This window comes from Manis pentadactyla, chromosome 7, assembly GCF_030020395.1.
Source record: "Manis pentadactyla isolate mManPen7 chromosome 7, mManPen7.hap1, whole genome shotgun sequence".
NCBI classification, from domain to species: Eukaryota; Metazoa; Chordata; class Mammalia; order Pholidota; family Manidae; genus Manis; species Manis pentadactyla.
Window position 1 is genome coordinate 33,526,802 of NC_080025.1, and position 15,954 is coordinate 33,542,755.

The window sequence follows — 15,954 nt, forward strand, 5'->3', positions numbered from 1 at the left end:
TGTTTTAATGTCAGAGCATCCTCTGTGGTTCCCTTGAATCTGCTGGGTCCTCAGGCATAAGTAAGGGCAGAGTTGGGTCTTGCTCTGTTTTCCCTAAGGGACTTGGAGGGCGACGGTGGCCCCCTTTCTTTGATTTGCCTTCTTCACAGCTGATCAGATTCTCATCTAGTTCAGAGCTGTCCACACCTAGGTTGCCCCTAATAAACCCAGATTTAATGGGCCAGTGAGGCAGGGCCTGGTAGAGGAGAGGGTCAGGTGACAGCTGTTATCTGGCCGGGGATGGAGGGCTGGAGCAACCTCCAGGCCTGAGGAACTTGACTTGGGAGGTAAGGATTTAATCCAGTTTTTAAACATCTTGATAATATCCCGTGAAGCCCCCATTGTGTGCCACTAGCCACTTTCAAGCCCCCAGAGGTGCTCATAAAGGTAAAAACGTATAATCAAACAGCCCAGACCTAGGAGGCAGGACTCCGTCCCTCCCGCGTCCCCTCTCTCAGGGGACCCCTCTCACCATATGGCTGTCTCCCTGCTGGACCACGCACTCTGAGGAGCAGGCTGGGCTCTATAATCCCTGTCTCCAGTGTCTGTCACACGAAACACTTAAAAATGCCGCTTGAGAGAAAGGAGGAAGAAGGCAATCAGGCACAATCAGCTTTCTTATCCATCTGAATTGTGTTTGGGGCCTACTGTGAATTTACAACCATCTCAGGAATAAATTAGCCATGAATCCAGGGGTGCAGAAACTATCACCTTTATTTTCAATAAATCAAATAAAATGGAGCTTGCCGTTCCATGCTGGCAGGAAATTCAGTCTCAGCCATTGCAGGAACCCCATCCCCTTGCCTAGGAAGTGGGAAGGCTTTTGCAGCCTCTGAATACCAGGCAGGCCCCGTAGCCTCCAGCCCATCTTGATCACAGTGGATGGTCGGTGACCAGCCACATGGCCCCTTGGAACTGGCAGTTTTGCTATCCTCTGCCTGGTCACGTGCCCAGGACTCTGTCAGGACTAGACGTCTGGGGGGCAGGACCCCACTCCCTAAGCCTCCACTCAGCCACTGCCCCCTGATGATGGCCACCCCAGGAGCCACCACTGCTGGAGGCCCAGCCAGCCCTAGAGGGGTTCTCCCCTATCTCCCCTTAGAGCTCCCTTTCTCCGTGAAGAGGCACTCACCGCGTCTCCATCCAGCTCTAGAAGCTCTTGGGTGAGTAGTTCAGATTTTCAGTGAAAACACACACACAACAAACAAGAAGAGAGGTTGTCCTTTAAGCCTTGGGCCTTATAAACCTAAGAAGCCTAGCTCCTTTCTTGGAAAATATGGGAAAAAGCCATACAGAGAACAAAAACACAAATCCTCACCCCAAAAAATCATACTGTTTGGAGCCCGTGTGCGCTCGTCCCCTCACCTATTCTATGACCAACGGGCAACTCGCCAAGCAGATGCCTGGAGTGTGGCATGTCTGCCAGAACAGAAATAACCAGAAGTGTGCATCCTAGGACCCTGAGCCAAACCTCTGCCCCGAGTGGTGAGTGAGCACACTCGTTCTGATGGCCCTGGGAGGCGGGCGGGACAGCTTCCACCAAGATGTGCTCAGGATGGTGAAGCAACAGCTGACGGGAGGCGAGGCAGATGCACTTCCAGCTGAAGAGTTTAAAAGTTATGGTCAGCATCCTTTAAATTGGGAAAGTGACTTGACATTATAAAATAAATTAGTCATGAGGACGGAGGTGATGAGGAAATACTCAGAAAGTTCTCAAATCCCTCTCCCTCTTGGCAGGTGTGGTGGGAAGGCAAGGAAGCCAAGGAAACAGGGTTTCTACTGAGGCTTCAGAAGTGTAGAGGATTCACAAGCTGCTTGGGTGCTTAGGATTGAAACAATGAAACAGTGTATCCTCACCCCCACCCCACCAGGACTCAGTGGTAGGGAACAGCTTGTTAATCATAGTCATGGAAGCCCATTTGTTTATAATATGGTATCTGGTAACATTTACAGAAATGGATTAAAATATAACTAGCATCCTGAATACACCTATAGTGACCTAATAGCTCCTACTGCAACAGTTTCTGGGTGCTGACTCCCTAGCCATGAGGATGACCTGCATGGCCTCACCCCCACTTCTGTACAGGGAGAGACAGGACCCCCAGGACAGCACCTGTCCTAAGTCACGCCTGAGGCCAGCATGGAGGGAGCCAAGCAGGAGTGACAAGGCTCCAGGCTGACTTCACGCACGGTCACGGGCTCCTGCGGGCGTACACAGGTCGCATCCCCACAGACGGGGATGCAGAGGCTCACACTCGGTCCCTTCTGATGAGCCTCTGCCCACAGTGGCTGCCAGGGGAGCTCACGTGGGTGGTAGGTGTCCTTCACTCTGTGTTGTTTTTAGGTTTCTCCCACTTTCTTAATACTTAATGAGTTTTTTACTGAAACTCCCAGGGAGATCTTAAGGAAATTAATTTTACCGGGGGATGCCCTGCATCGCCAAAGAGGATGGGAACAAAAAACTCACTGCACAAGGACCGAAAGGAAGAGAAAACACGAAGGGGTCATAGGGGGACGTAAAATAAATGACATATTCCTGTCTTTCAAGTGGTAACAGATGATATAGTTATTCATTAAGATCTATGCTTCACATATAGAACAGCTTCACATCCACCCAAATTAATTTTAGAAGACTAAGAAGTTGATGAAAAATGGTGATATGTGTGTCCACATGCAGGCTTGGAGCCAGTCAGATCTTTATTTCAGTAAAATCAAACCCATTATGTTCTCGTGTAATTGAGTCATTCTTTCAAAAGGCATTTATTGTGCACCACGTGGTCATGTGTGCTAGACAGCAGGGACAAAAATGACAGCGTGCAGCCCCTGCCTTCCGGAAGCTAAGGACAGACTGAGGACCCAGGCCCTCCACAAGGCCAGGCTCGGCAGGTCACAGATGACAAGGCCACAAATACAACTGAGGCAGGAAGGGGCTGGGGCTGGTGGTGCGGGAGGGGCTCCCTGCTCCCAGAGGGTGACCAGGACGAGGGTCCTGAGACCCTCACTCATCAGGGGGCATGTGAGCAGAGACCTGGAGGGAGGGAGGGAGGGAGGCCCCATGTGGCTGTCAGGGGACAGGTTCCGAGGTGGAGGAAGTGCAAATGCCCAGACCAGGTGGAAGCATCCCGCACACCACAGGGGCACAAAGGGGGCCTGTGAGGCTGCGGCAGCTGAGCGAGGACCCTGCTGTGGGGTCAGAGCAGTGAGGTGACCGGGGTCAGGTCGTGCAGGGCTCATGGATGGGCGCATGACTGGCTTGAACTCTGACGAGAGGGAAGCCGTTGGGGGTCTGAGCTGCACAGGGTCCTGGCTGGGTCCCCTGGCATTGTGTGGACAGCAGACTGGAGGCCTGGGCAGGAGCAGAGTGTGGCTCAGAGCAGCCAGTCATCCTTCCAGGGGTGGGGGGGCTGTGACCAGCCCTAATGGCGGGGGCAGATAAGGGGTGAGATGAGGACAGCTTCTGACCTGGGAACAGAGACTTTCTGTTGAGGGGGTGAGGAGGTGGGGAGGGGGAGAAGCAGGAAGGAGGCACACAGGGTGAACTCCTGTCAGGGGGGAGCTGCTGTCCTGGGAGGGCACCCACGGACAGCAGGTTTGGGGGACCTGCCTTGGTTTGGGCAGGTGGGACATCCAGGGGGAGACGCCATGGAGGAGCCTGTGCGGGAGGGAGTCTGTCTCTCCGCCAAGGCTTGGAAAGTGAGAGTGACTGTGGGCTCAGGACGGTGTACAGGAGATTTACAGCCAGGGGCCTGGAGGTCAGCAGGGGATGCGCTGCTGAGGAAGGAAAGTGGTCCAAGAATGACGTCCTGGGTCAATACCAATGCTGACAGGTGGTGGGTATAGAGGGAAAGTGGGGTCCATGTCAAAGGGTGTGACCCACACATCCATGAGGGTTTGAGCTACTTAGGGGATGGGCTTTAAAGACTTGTGGAGTCTGACCCTGAAGAATGAGGTACATTTCCCTGTATTTGATTCTGTATTGATGTAAGAACAGTAAGAGGGTAAGAAGGACCACTAGACGGTAGTAGGGAGAAGCACACCTTACTTGACCTCTCCCCGGCTCCCACCAGCCACGGAACTGACCATCCAGGCCGCCACTGCTGGTTGTGTTCCAGGCGGAATGCTGGGCGTCCCTGGCTCTGCGGTGCTTGGTGGATCCAGGACGACGGGGCAGAGCCTGTGGTGGTCGGGACGTGGGGGGCTGCCGGGATCCAGGAGCTCGGAACAGGGCTGATCCTGGGGAAGCTGCATGAGGTGGTCGTGTCTCTGCTGCCTGGGGCCCAAGTCCAGGCCTCCCTGTGCACGGTCCCCAGTGGGAGCCGCTGGGGCTCCCACCTGTCGTCGGCCGGTGGTGGTGGTGCCAGGGTTATTCACGAAGCCGAAGAATGAGCTTCACAAACAGTCAAGGTAGGAGAGCAAGGTACAGGCTTTTATTTAGAGATAAAGTGAGAGGACAGAGCTCCCGGCTCACGCCAGGAGGGGACAAGAGAGCCCGTAGTGGCGCGTTGTCTAGGGGGTTTTATAGGCAGTTGAGGATTTTTTGAGAACATGAAAAAACTTAGGGTTGTGGACTTGCATCACCTGCCCTGTCCTCAAGGTGGGCTGGGTCATAGTCTGATTGCCAGGGCTGACAGCGGGGTCATGGGTCATGCTGATACCCTTGCAGAACACTCAAACATTCCAGGCCAAGTTGCTCCTGGCCTTTTGACCTTTAACTGATCTCACTGAAGATGTCTATATTCTTAGGTATCTTTCCCTAGAGAATTAGTGTGACCTTGACTTTGCATAATGCTTAGCACAGACTTTCAATAGGGACTTCTCTGCCCATTGTCATTGCTCTGACTGTAAATATTCCGCCCTGCTTTTCCAGGAGGACTTCACCCTACTCTGACTACAACCACCATCCCTGTCTCAGTGACAAGGGAACTGGGATTGACCAGACACACAAGCCACCAGGAGGCAGCCTCCTGCGCCCAGCAGTCAGGAAGCAGTGGGGAGGACAACCAAGGATGGATGCAGCCAATGAGCTGATAACACAGGGGTGAGGGTGCTGATCCCGTGCAGTCAAAAACCCAGGTAACTTCTGATCCCCCCAGAATCAACTGCCTGCTGACTGGAAGCCTTAGTGAGAACGTGCACAGTCAGTGTGCACACATTATGTATCATATGCTGTATTCTTACAATGAAGTACACTAGAAAAAAGACGTTTTTTCAGATTGTCACAAATATCCAAAACATTTTCCAAAATATTTATTGAAATAAATCCACATATAAGTGGACACATGTAGTTCAAACCCATGTTCAAGGAGCAGCTGTACATGGCACACTGCATCTTATAGGGAAATCAGGAGTTCTTAAGAATAAAGCAAAAAACCACTAGATGGGTGTAATGACGTGACATTGTTTATTCATTTCATCTATTTCTTCTGTTCTTCTTTGCCTCTTCTCACTCTGGCCAATAAAGGGCATTGGTTAGGAGTGTACAGTAATCCACGTTGTATCAAAGGGTATCAGCTTATATGAAATACCAGCATACTAGTTTTTTCTTTAAGGTATTTGTTTTCCAAATAAATGGGGAGATAAACAGACTTTTAGAAGACTCAACATATCAAACTGCTTTCACAAAGAGATCTCTGTATCATTTGTAAAAAATGAGGGATAGATCTTTAAAAATACTAATACGCTGCAGAAACCATTCCTTTATTAGCAGCTTCTGGCATAATTCCAGCTCTGGGGTTTTTAACACACCTGTTGCTTAAAATTTGATTTAGGTGAGACACCGCCTTGTCTTCAGTTGCATATTTATGCAATCTGCTTTCACCAGAGTGCAGCGAACCAGCATGTTCCTCTGTTTCTTGGGCATTCCTTCCAAAACATTTTCTTCAGACTACATGCATTACCAGATTCAAAGTAGATGGAAATGCTAGATGTCTGTATCATGTCATAAAATGCCTCAGATCTCATAAACCCCTCATCTAATCGTGTTATGTCAAAACACTGCCATAGGTAAAGGTTGCCACAGAGTTGCTGGCTTACCTTTGCAGAAGTCCCTCCCATACACTAGCCTGGGACAGCTGGTCTTGCTCCCTGCAGTGCCCAACAGCTGGCTTCCCAGTGTGCATTGTCATGCTGGCGTCTGGTGGAACTCTGTCCTGACCACTGGGGCTTCGTGAGTTTTATCCTACTTATGGTCACTCCCTCCCACTTTGATAAACAAGGTTCTTCTGAGCTTTGATTAAACTCCAAAGGTCATTTGGTCTGTAAATGACTGCCTCCATCCGTCCAAATCCTGCTAGTGCCCCGCCGGCAACAGCTCGTGTCAGCTGAGCAGATCACAGGGGATGCCTGCCCAGTGTCACACCAGCACAGCCAGGCACTGCAAGGCCCCTGGAGACAGCGCTGCCCAGGGGCCGGCATGAACTGAAGGTTCCCGAAACGAAAGGCACGGCGAGCTCAGGCAGAGGCTCCGAGGAGGTCTGACGAGGCACCTGGGTCAGCTTGTTGGCGTTTCTCCTCTTGCTGACCCGAGGAGGCAGTGGTGCGAGTGGAAGGTGCCAACCTAAATCAGTCCCTCCCTCCCCCATGTTTGCATGTCAGACAGCGCTGGGTCCTGAGGGAAGTTGTGGGTGGTGATTTTACACCTCACAGGGCAGAGGGGTATAACTGCAAGCTTTCTAAAATAGGTGCTTTAAGAAGCGGATCAGGACCTAGCTGCTCAATCCCATGTTTTGGCCCGAACGGACAGTTCCCAGGTAGCATGCAGCTTTCCCAGGCAGGCGTTTTAAGGGGACCCCGAGGCTGTTAGATGCCACGCAGGAGCTTGGTCCCAGAGCCGGGGTCTGGCCGCCTCTCCTGGCCCCGCCTGACCTGCAGACTTGGCCTCCTTCCCCATTTATTCCTGGCCCTTCCCTGACACTCTGCACACAGGAGGGGCGCCACCGAATCTTAACAGAGAGGGCAGGCTCTTTGTGTGGTGCCTTGCACACACCAGGAAGTCCTGCTGGAGGCATGCGGCCCCCTACAGCGACCTGAGGAAGGCGTTATAAAACCAAAGGTAGTGGAGTGTTTCCTCTGAAAGCTTGGGCGATAGCAGCACTCTGTGACGAAGACAGGATGGCTTCTGGGTCACCGACTCATGGCACTGACACCGTACCAGCTAGGCGGGAGACTCTGAGGCCCGGCGTGTCTTCCCACACTTCATTGGTTCTAATGTTTCTACAGAAAGGGTCTTATTTAGGAAAGCTCTAGAACTTTGTATGCGAAGTAAGTGAACCACTCGGCTCTTTTCAAAGCCGCTACGCACAAACGTCTGTGGCTTCCGTGCTGCGCTTCAGGAGCGGCCAGAGGGAAACCTGAGGCTGGCGCTGCCGAGGACTTGGGATGCGCGCGGCGCCCCCGCGGCCATTCGCGGGCTCACCGTCCCCGCAGGGCTTCCAGTGACAAGCTTCGGGGGAACCGCCGGGTCCCCAGGGGCGGCCTGCAGGGTGCGCAGCAGGGCAGCCCCGCGGCAGTCCTCTCCGGTTCAGTCCCGGGCTCCCGGGTGACGGGCTTGCAGACGGTGCCGAGGGGCGGGCGCTCCTCGCCGAAACCTGACTAGGGCAGATGAAGCCTTGAGGTATTTTTAAGTAAAGTGCGCTCCTGTTCATAAACTCCTAAGCATTAAAATAAACAACACCCCAAATTAAGGTTGATTTTTATTTACAAAACAGATTTTGTTTTACACAAATTACAAAAAAGTGACTCAAAAATAGAAATAGCTTCCCCGACTCTCAGGCACCCCCCCCCCCCCCACAGCTATTCTGCAGGCCGCCGCTCAGGCCAGCGTCTGCAGGAGCAGGACCTTCTCGTTGGTGCAGAATCTGTGCAGCACCATCGCCAGGCTCTCCCCGCAGCGGGACACCTGGCGCTCCATGGCCAGGCGGAAGTCCTCCTTCACGCCCTTGGTGATGCCCCGCGTGACCGTGTGGTGCCTGAAGGCGGCGACAGGGAAACACACGGACACCGCAGTCAGCTCCGTCCGTGCTTCTGCGGTGGGGGTGAGGCCTGCCTCAAATCTACGTGTGAGTAGAAAATTCAAAAAAGAAAGAAAAGCCCTAAGCACACAACCCTCTACTCATTCCTTCTAAGAAACACACCTAAAGGGACATCTTCACTCAATAAAAGGCTGCTGAACTTAAACCTCAGCGTCTGGTAGAATGCCACCTGCTGTGCTCTGCAGCCCTGCACGCAGCCCTAGGCTGGCCGTGCATAGCTCAGTCTCCTGGACTTGTGCCCAGCGGGGCCACCGGCCGCAGAGGTGGTAGCAGACTGCATGGGTCACAGCCTGGGCCTGGCCGTGGCCCCCACAGCTGGGGCCACGAGCCTCCCTTTGCGGGCGAGGCCGGAGCCCGAAGCTCCTCCAAGCCCCGAGTGCATCCAGACTCATGTTTGAGCAGCAGCAGGAGTTGGATGGCCCGAGACGAGAGTCTGGCACAGGTGGGGAGTGAGGCGCAGACTCGCTGGGGAGCAGTCAGCGGCCACAGCCCTGAGGGCAGCCCGGCCCTGCACTCCAGCCCTGCCGCCTGTGGACGGGTTGGTGGGAGCACAGGCGAGGTGCCCGACCACACCCCAAAAGCCAGGCTTTACAGGAGCTACAGCAGAACTCCCGGAAAACGTGAGACCCTGGAATGAAGGAAGGAAAAGTCTAGCAATGTTCAATGGGTTTGGTTAAGAGGAAGAGCTGTAACCGCTAGTTTGGTCATTTGGTAGATTCAGACAAGAAGCCACCTCCGCCCCCCATCCCCACTGCCTGGCTTCCCGCAGACACAGTAATGGGACTTAAAATTAGATTTGTATGTACTGGCCAAAATAAAACTGCTGAAACCACTCTGAACAGTTTCTGCTTTTGAAAACTTACATTATCATAGAAAATAAGTACAACAGAAGCCATAAAGTTGGATTGCAAAATTAAAAAAAAAAAAGGCTTTGTTAGACTAGTAAAGGTACTGAAGGACACTCCACAATGCCCACGGACAGCTTAAAGGACTACACCGTAAAACAGCAACACCGTGGGGAAAAACACGCAGTTCTTCGTGGGCATTTCTAGGAAAGCCCAGCTGGTTAACTCTGTACAAGGTCACAGTGCCAATAAGGCCAGGGCTGTGAATCCCAAGGGGAACAGATGGAGACCTTTTGAACTGCCTTGAGATACTGCTCTTCTGAGTCCCAGACTGCAACCCTAAATGGGAGCTGACTCTCTGAACAGCCCAAAGTTAACCAGTATTGCAGACAGTACATTAAACAGCAAACTCCCCCCTTAGTACTAGTAAAAATACAGTAAACTGTAGACTGTCCATCCTGGTTTGATGGTATTGGTTCCATATATAAAGAGCAGTGTGAATCAATTATATTTCTATCAGAGTCTTTAGCCCTCTGGTAAGTTCAAGTGAAGAGAAGAATTACTTAGCTTTGGCTGTGAAGAACTGGCTAAGCCAGCTAATAAATGTAGCATTCTAGCCTATCACAAACGCTCAGGCCAGAAAGGGAGGGCCTTGAAAAGGCAGGAAGATACACTGTCCTAAGGCCTATTTAGAGCGAGACCGCAGCACTCGTCTAATGTGAAAATCCAAGAACAAACTTGACTTCCCTTAATATGTATAACCTACTGCCTTGTTTTATCAAAAGAATTGTACATAGTTTAGTGCCTAATCTAATATGCATTGCATCTAACACAGTTTTACACAACTTTCATTTTTTTCCAGATCCATAATGATTTTTAAATTGAACACAAAAACACTGGCAAGTTATGGGAAAAAAAAAAGAAATGTTACAATATTACAACCGGATGGTTTGCCAAGGAATGCAGAACAAAAAAATAAAGCGTGAAAAAGAGCACTGAGAACAGAGAGCTGGGAACCATGGGCGCAAACATGCTGACACACAGCACACTATGAGCAGGTGGTTTCCGCGTGGTACCTGTCAGCAGTCTGCACGCTGGGCTGAAGCACAGGCAAGAATTCCTGCCGCGGTAGCCCCATGGCAGGGCTAGAAGGCCTTTAAAAGACAGCAAACAGCGGCATTCAAACACCCACACTGACTCACCCTGCACTGCAAAAACAACACTCCGTACAAATGCCCAGGACTGGACACGACCAGACACCCCGTGTCCTCCACGCCGCAGGGATCTTGGTTCCCGTCCCCGAGCCCAGCCCCCTTGACACTTGGGGGCAAAAGCAACCGGTGAGGAAGAGAATGGATGCAGCTGAACGGCAGGGGGAGGGGAACCTGAGACACCCGCTGGCGCCAGCCTCCTCCACTCCCCACTCCCGCACCCCACATCGACCCCAGACAGGATCCTGGCGGCTCTCTGGGACCCTCTTGGATGGGACTGAAGCCCCAAGGTGGGAGAGACCCTTACAAGAGGACTAGTGGGGCTCGCATATTTTTGATTAAGAAAGGCTAAGACTGAATTTCATAAAGTATTGAGAGTGGAACAGACTGGGCCGCGTTGGAGGCCCAGGGCTCTGCAGGGTTTTGTAACAACGAAGACAGTCCATTAGCTGGGGTCCTGCCTCCCAGACCTTACCGCCCACCCTCTTCAGAGAACACGCAGGACGCCACTGTCCATTTTCATCAGGCTAATGCAACTAAGATACCGCACGTTCCTCTATTTTAAAGTACGTAAGAGATTTAAAGTACAAAATTCTAGGGAACAAATAAAGAGCTCCTTCCTCCTGTTGGTGGGGCAGGAGCCCGCGTGCTGGTACCGTACCTGCTCCTGTCTGAGACGCCGCAGCCGTATGGCCTCACAGCAGCACCTCGGCCACTCAGCTGGAGGGGCCACCCACACGGGCTCAGTGGCTTCGGAGAATTTGGCACCCAAAGGGAAGGGAATGTAGATAGACACTCAAGACTCTGCCCCACCCCCGCCGGCACAAGCTCCCGGCTCACGCAGCTTTTGCCTCTCCCGCTGCAGTTGGGGCGCAAGGAATTTGAAATGCAGGTTCAAATCAAGGCCAAGACTCATGTAAATTTCTACGAGCTCAGCTCAGTCCCCACCCCAGCTTCCAAACTGTTCTATCCAAACCTGATGGGACAGGTTTCCCGGGAGGCCTGACGGTCTTCTCTGGGCAATGTTGACGGAGCGCGTTTCTGAGCTTCCCCCAAGGGCATGGAAGTGCCCGCTGCACCCGTGTGAGGGACCCCAGCCCCTCGCTGCCCTTCCCCGGGAACTACCCGGGGCACAACCGCCGGCTTTCCCTTCCCGTGTGGGCTGCTCCGCCTGGCCCACGTCACTGCTCAGCTCAGAAGAAAGGCTCAGCACAATGAAGTCTGAAATTTGTTGATTTTTCTGACAATCCATTCTGTCGCATTTCCAGTTAATACTGGGGTCAAGTGAGAACCATCCCTAGGGTCAATCCTAAGTCAGTGGAGCTGCTCCTCCTGAGGCTGTCTCTGTATCGTGCTCATTTGTACAGTGTTACTGGGAATTAACCAAAAAGCCATGTAAGGTGTGTCTGTGTGCTGGGCCTCAAAACCTAGTTAGGAAATCACAAGATGAGCAGGGTTACCTAGGCCCTCATATCAAAAGGAATCTTTATTCTCAAACGCTGCTGGAAGATATCGAACAGTGCAATTCCTTTTCCCCTAGTTTTTTCCCCAGCCTTAGGAGAGTACCTGGAGATGGGAGTGAGCATGTGCAGCCCATCTTGCCTAAGAGTAGTCTCATGTTTAAAAAAATACCTATTTGTTCTTTTAAATATTTAAAATAGTTAATAACTTTAAGATGAAAAACAAGAACCCACTTAACCTTCTCATCCTTCCAAATGGATGCCACAAGACCCTATTCTCAAAAGGACAGAGTAATTAATATTTGCACCTGATTAAGTGCTGAGGTTACAGATGTCTAGAATGAGCATCTCTTCCCTCTTGACTCTAAGGCTCTACAAAGATAGAACATGATGAAGATTTTTGCTTTCGACAACTGAAAACTCATTCAATGCACAATTGGGGGAAAAAGGAACCCTTCTCCTCACTCAGGGGTCAGTCTCCTGCAGTGGGGCCGATGCTGGCTGGTGGACGTGCCGAGTACGCAGGAGGCAAGGGAGGATGTGTGCAAATCAAACTACACGTGGCACTGACACAGAGGATATCATCCAAACTGCAGTGAGTATTCAAGGATAGAAAGCAAGGTCCACAAGCTATTTAAAAATCACAAATGTCACCAGCTTCACGTAGGTGTGGGAGGGCACACCTGAGACCGCACGCCCTGTCACTCCTTGGGGTGGCAGCATTGTGGAGGCTCGGTCCCGGCTCTGTGTGCCCTGTGAGCCAGAGGCTTGCTCAGGCTGGCTTTAAGTAAATACTGATGTCCAGGTCAGTTACAATAAAACCTGTCGTTTTTCCTAATGAATTTTCCTAATCAGTACAGCTTGAATTAAGCATGGCTTTTCTTAGTTAAAAGCACCCTCTATTTCAGAAATTTATAGGATCAGTCTATACTTTTTGGAAAGGAGATGATAGAAGATTTCTGTCTAGTAAGTTTCAAAAGTGACAGAAACACCCCCATTTAAACAATGTTTTAACAGAAATGTAGTTAAGGGAACACTGGGTCTTTCAAAAGGTACCCAGAATCTTATCTACTCTCAGAAACAGACACCAGGTTTGGATTCCTTCCTATTAAATTTCTGAAAGGCATAGATGTACAAATGTTCCCTAGAGGCACACAGGTGAGCACAGCATGGAAGATTGGAAAGTCTGCTTACTTGATCAGCATGCCTTGATTGGGCAGTAATTCCAGGTGAATCTTCCCACCTTCCTGAGTTCTTAAGTAGGCAAATTCCTCCAGCATATCGATGTCTGCAGGCCAGATTTAAGTTAACCACGTGTGGAAACAAGGGGCCCTGTTCTCCTGGGTGAGGAAACAGCTTACAGGGAGGGACTGAGAAACTTGCCCATGACCAGCTCCGTCACCTGGACTGGAACCCAGGTCTGTCTGCCTCCAAAACGAATGGTTCTTAAGACAACCAAACTCCGTCACAAAGATAAACATGTTTTTCATGTAGACAAGAATTGAACAGTCTACAGGGGTCTAAGGGAAAGGTCTTGTTTTCTTGGTGGGAAATATTAGAAGTGATGGGGCTGCTGTATTCCTAAAACAAGGTAAGAAGTCTTGCTCTAGGCACCTGGAGTATCAGATTCCTTGCAACTCAGAAATAATGTATCAAAATAAGCAATGGAATATAAAGTCCAAACCAATGTGTGACCTTCAAGTCAAGGAGGGCTTTCCCCAGTACACTGTGTGAAATACACACCCCCCTTGAGAGCGAATGTGGGCTGGGCAGCATGGTGAGGGTTCTCAGGGCAGCAGTCACAGGGGAGCCTGGGGCTCCAACCGCTGATCCCAGGGCAGCCGATGCCCCAGGGGGCGCTCTGCTGATAGCTGAAGGCCCACGAGCTACCACATTCTCGGCCGAACCAGCCACCCCTGGGCCTGCCAGAAACCCGTAGGCTATCATTCTGGCTGCCTGGGATCCTTTCCAGAAGTCTAAGTGGAAATGGAACAGGATTGTTGATATTCCCGATTCCCTGCTTAACTCCTTGAAACTTATTACTTTCACAAGACCAACTGCCACAGTCCCACTTTGAATCATCATTTCTTCTCTTATCCCCCCAATTACTGAATGGTTTCTACTCGGATTGGCTCACTCATTTCTGTACCATGCATTCAAAGAAAAAAACAATTTCTTATGCTCACAAGAAAAAGGATACTTGTAACATAATTGAAAAAATTTTCATACTGGAAATTTCCTTGTTGGCAAATCTTATTGACAGCTTTCAGAAAAAGGTTCTCTCCCCGTGGCCACTCTTGCTGAAGCAAAACAATCACGTGTCCCAGGGCCATGTCGTCCCTGCTGTCTGTGAAGGCTCTGAGCTGCAAGACAGAAGTTGTGCAGACACAGAAGGGAGGGGGATCACGGGCTGTCAGAGGAACCCCGAGTACCACGTGTAAGAAGTGCCGCTATGAGAAACTGGGACGGAGGTCATTAGAGTAAAAAGGGAACAAAGTAGAAAAGACTCTGGCTCTGTGTACATCACAGCTCCTCCCACGGGCATGGGCCCTAAGCTCGGAGCCACGGCTCCCTGTGCCTGCAGATGGGCTGCAGCAGGTGTTACGTGAGCATCCTCATGGGGGCTGCAAGCGCACAGGCACCTGACGCCCTGAGCGGGCGAAGAGCGAGAGGAAACCGAGTGCTTCTATAGAACGGAAGGGATATCTTTTAAGGGGGCAGCTTGGGAGTAGAGGGTGCGCAAGAAGCCATCCAGAGAGAAGGGCTTCAGAACATGGGACAGAGAGAAAGAAAAGCAGTAACAAGGACGGTGGCACCAGCGTGCCCAGGAGAAACGGCCCCGGACCTCTGGTTCCAAATGAGCAGCTGTGCCTGAAATCACATACATACATGCCTACAATGGTTTCTGTCACCCCCACGAGGTTTGGGAATTACTGCCCTCGGGTGGAGTCTCGATAGTCTTGTTCATAAACCCTGCAGAGACACGTAGGCCCGGCTCCTCCAAGGCGCTAGCCCGTCCGCAATCAGCGCATCCGTGTTCTTACATCATCCTTAGACCTCCCAGCCCGGCGTGGCCTTCGCCGGCGTTCCTCCGGATGCCGAAGACGCCCGTGCCTGCCCCATCTGTACAACAGCAAACGCGCAGCCCCTCTATACCTGCAGCATTTGTATTCCTTGCTGTAGCTGACACATGCTGATGTATATACACTGATCCATAGAACGCTGACTGAGCAGTACCACAGGGAAGGTGATTTGCATATTTGTCCACTATTATTTATAAACTTCCCCAGGTGGGGATCATTTCTTACTCATTTTTGCCTATTGCAGTCAAAAGTTAAAAAGGATTTGCTCATTGTTGCCTATGTGCTTTCCCTACTACCCCAAGTCATTCCAGATCATCAGAACAATACTCCAAACTAAATGTCTTCCATTCTAACCAACCTTAAGCTTACCTTAAAACAAGCTAACATTAAATGCAGGCAGTACGGCATGATAGCCTTGCTGGTACAGGGCAGGAGCTTCAGATCCGAACCTAAGAAAAGTTTACATATGTTTGTTATTACCAAAGACAACAGCTTTGAAAAACAAATGTTTAAGATGCATTCCATAAAAAAAATAAAAAAAAAAAAGATAAGCAATAGCCACATAATTTCAAATATAGTTAAACTACCACAATTATACAGGATTGTGAAATTGGTTTTGAATGTTCTTTGGATTTCATTTACCTGTTATCTTTCCTAAATTCACTTACTTTCTATAAAAACATTTCAAATATACAGAAAATTATATATAGAGAAAACTACAAACACCACTGTGCTTACCACTCAGCTTTCTAAAATGTCTATATTTTGCTTTATGTTTTAAAGATTTTAATGTAAAGTATCACTAATTCAGCTGCAGCCGCTAGGTATCTTTCCTGATCCCATTTTCTTCTTCCTCCCCACAGGTAACCGCTATTCTCAATGTGGTGCTTTCATGCCTATGAAACACCACAGAGGAATGCTTGCATGTTTTCAGTCTGCTGTATAAACTGTGTCCTAGCACATGTATCCTTCCGGAAACTGTTGTCTGTACTAAGACCCGCAGCTCCAGCTCACTGATTCTCATGGACATACAGTGCTCTGTGCATAGACACACCACGATTGATTTACCCCTTCTTTTATGGCAGATGCTGAGGTTTCTAATTTGTCACTAGTACAAACAATGCTGAAATAAACATTCTTATTATGTATTATCTTGTGCACTTGTGGAAAAAACTTTAGGGCAATGGTTTTCAAACCAAGACCATAATCCTTTCTTTTACCGTGTTCTTCTTTATACCCTTAATCCTTTTCTACTCTAAGGGCAAGTAGCAAGAAATAAATACACT

General features: G+C 50.3%; 1 protein-coding gene across 15 annotated transcripts in view; it reads right to left on the bottom strand.

Annotated features, from left to right (window-relative positions):
• The window catches only part of INTS10 (integrator complex subunit 10), a 130,496-nt gene that overhangs the window by 95,663 nt on the left and 18,879 nt on the right, over window positions 1-15,954 (bottom strand). For 4 of the 15 annotated variants that reach the window (XM_036896311.2, XM_036896305.2, XM_036896306.2 and 1 more), the window contains 5 exons: window positions 15,038-15,117; window positions 13,786-13,948; window positions 12,780-12,873; window positions 9,991-10,068; window positions 7,718-8,090 (listed from right to left, as the gene is read on the bottom strand). In XM_036896311.2, coding sequence (XP_036752206.2) covers window positions 7,850-8,090; window positions 9,991-10,068; window positions 12,780-12,873; window positions 13,786-13,948; window positions 15,038-15,117 — 656 coding nt within the window. In that variant the 3' untranslated portion in view covers window positions 7,718-7,849. The other 11 variants (XM_036896309.2, XM_036896310.2, XM_036896314.2 and 8 more) reach the window with 9 other exon arrangements.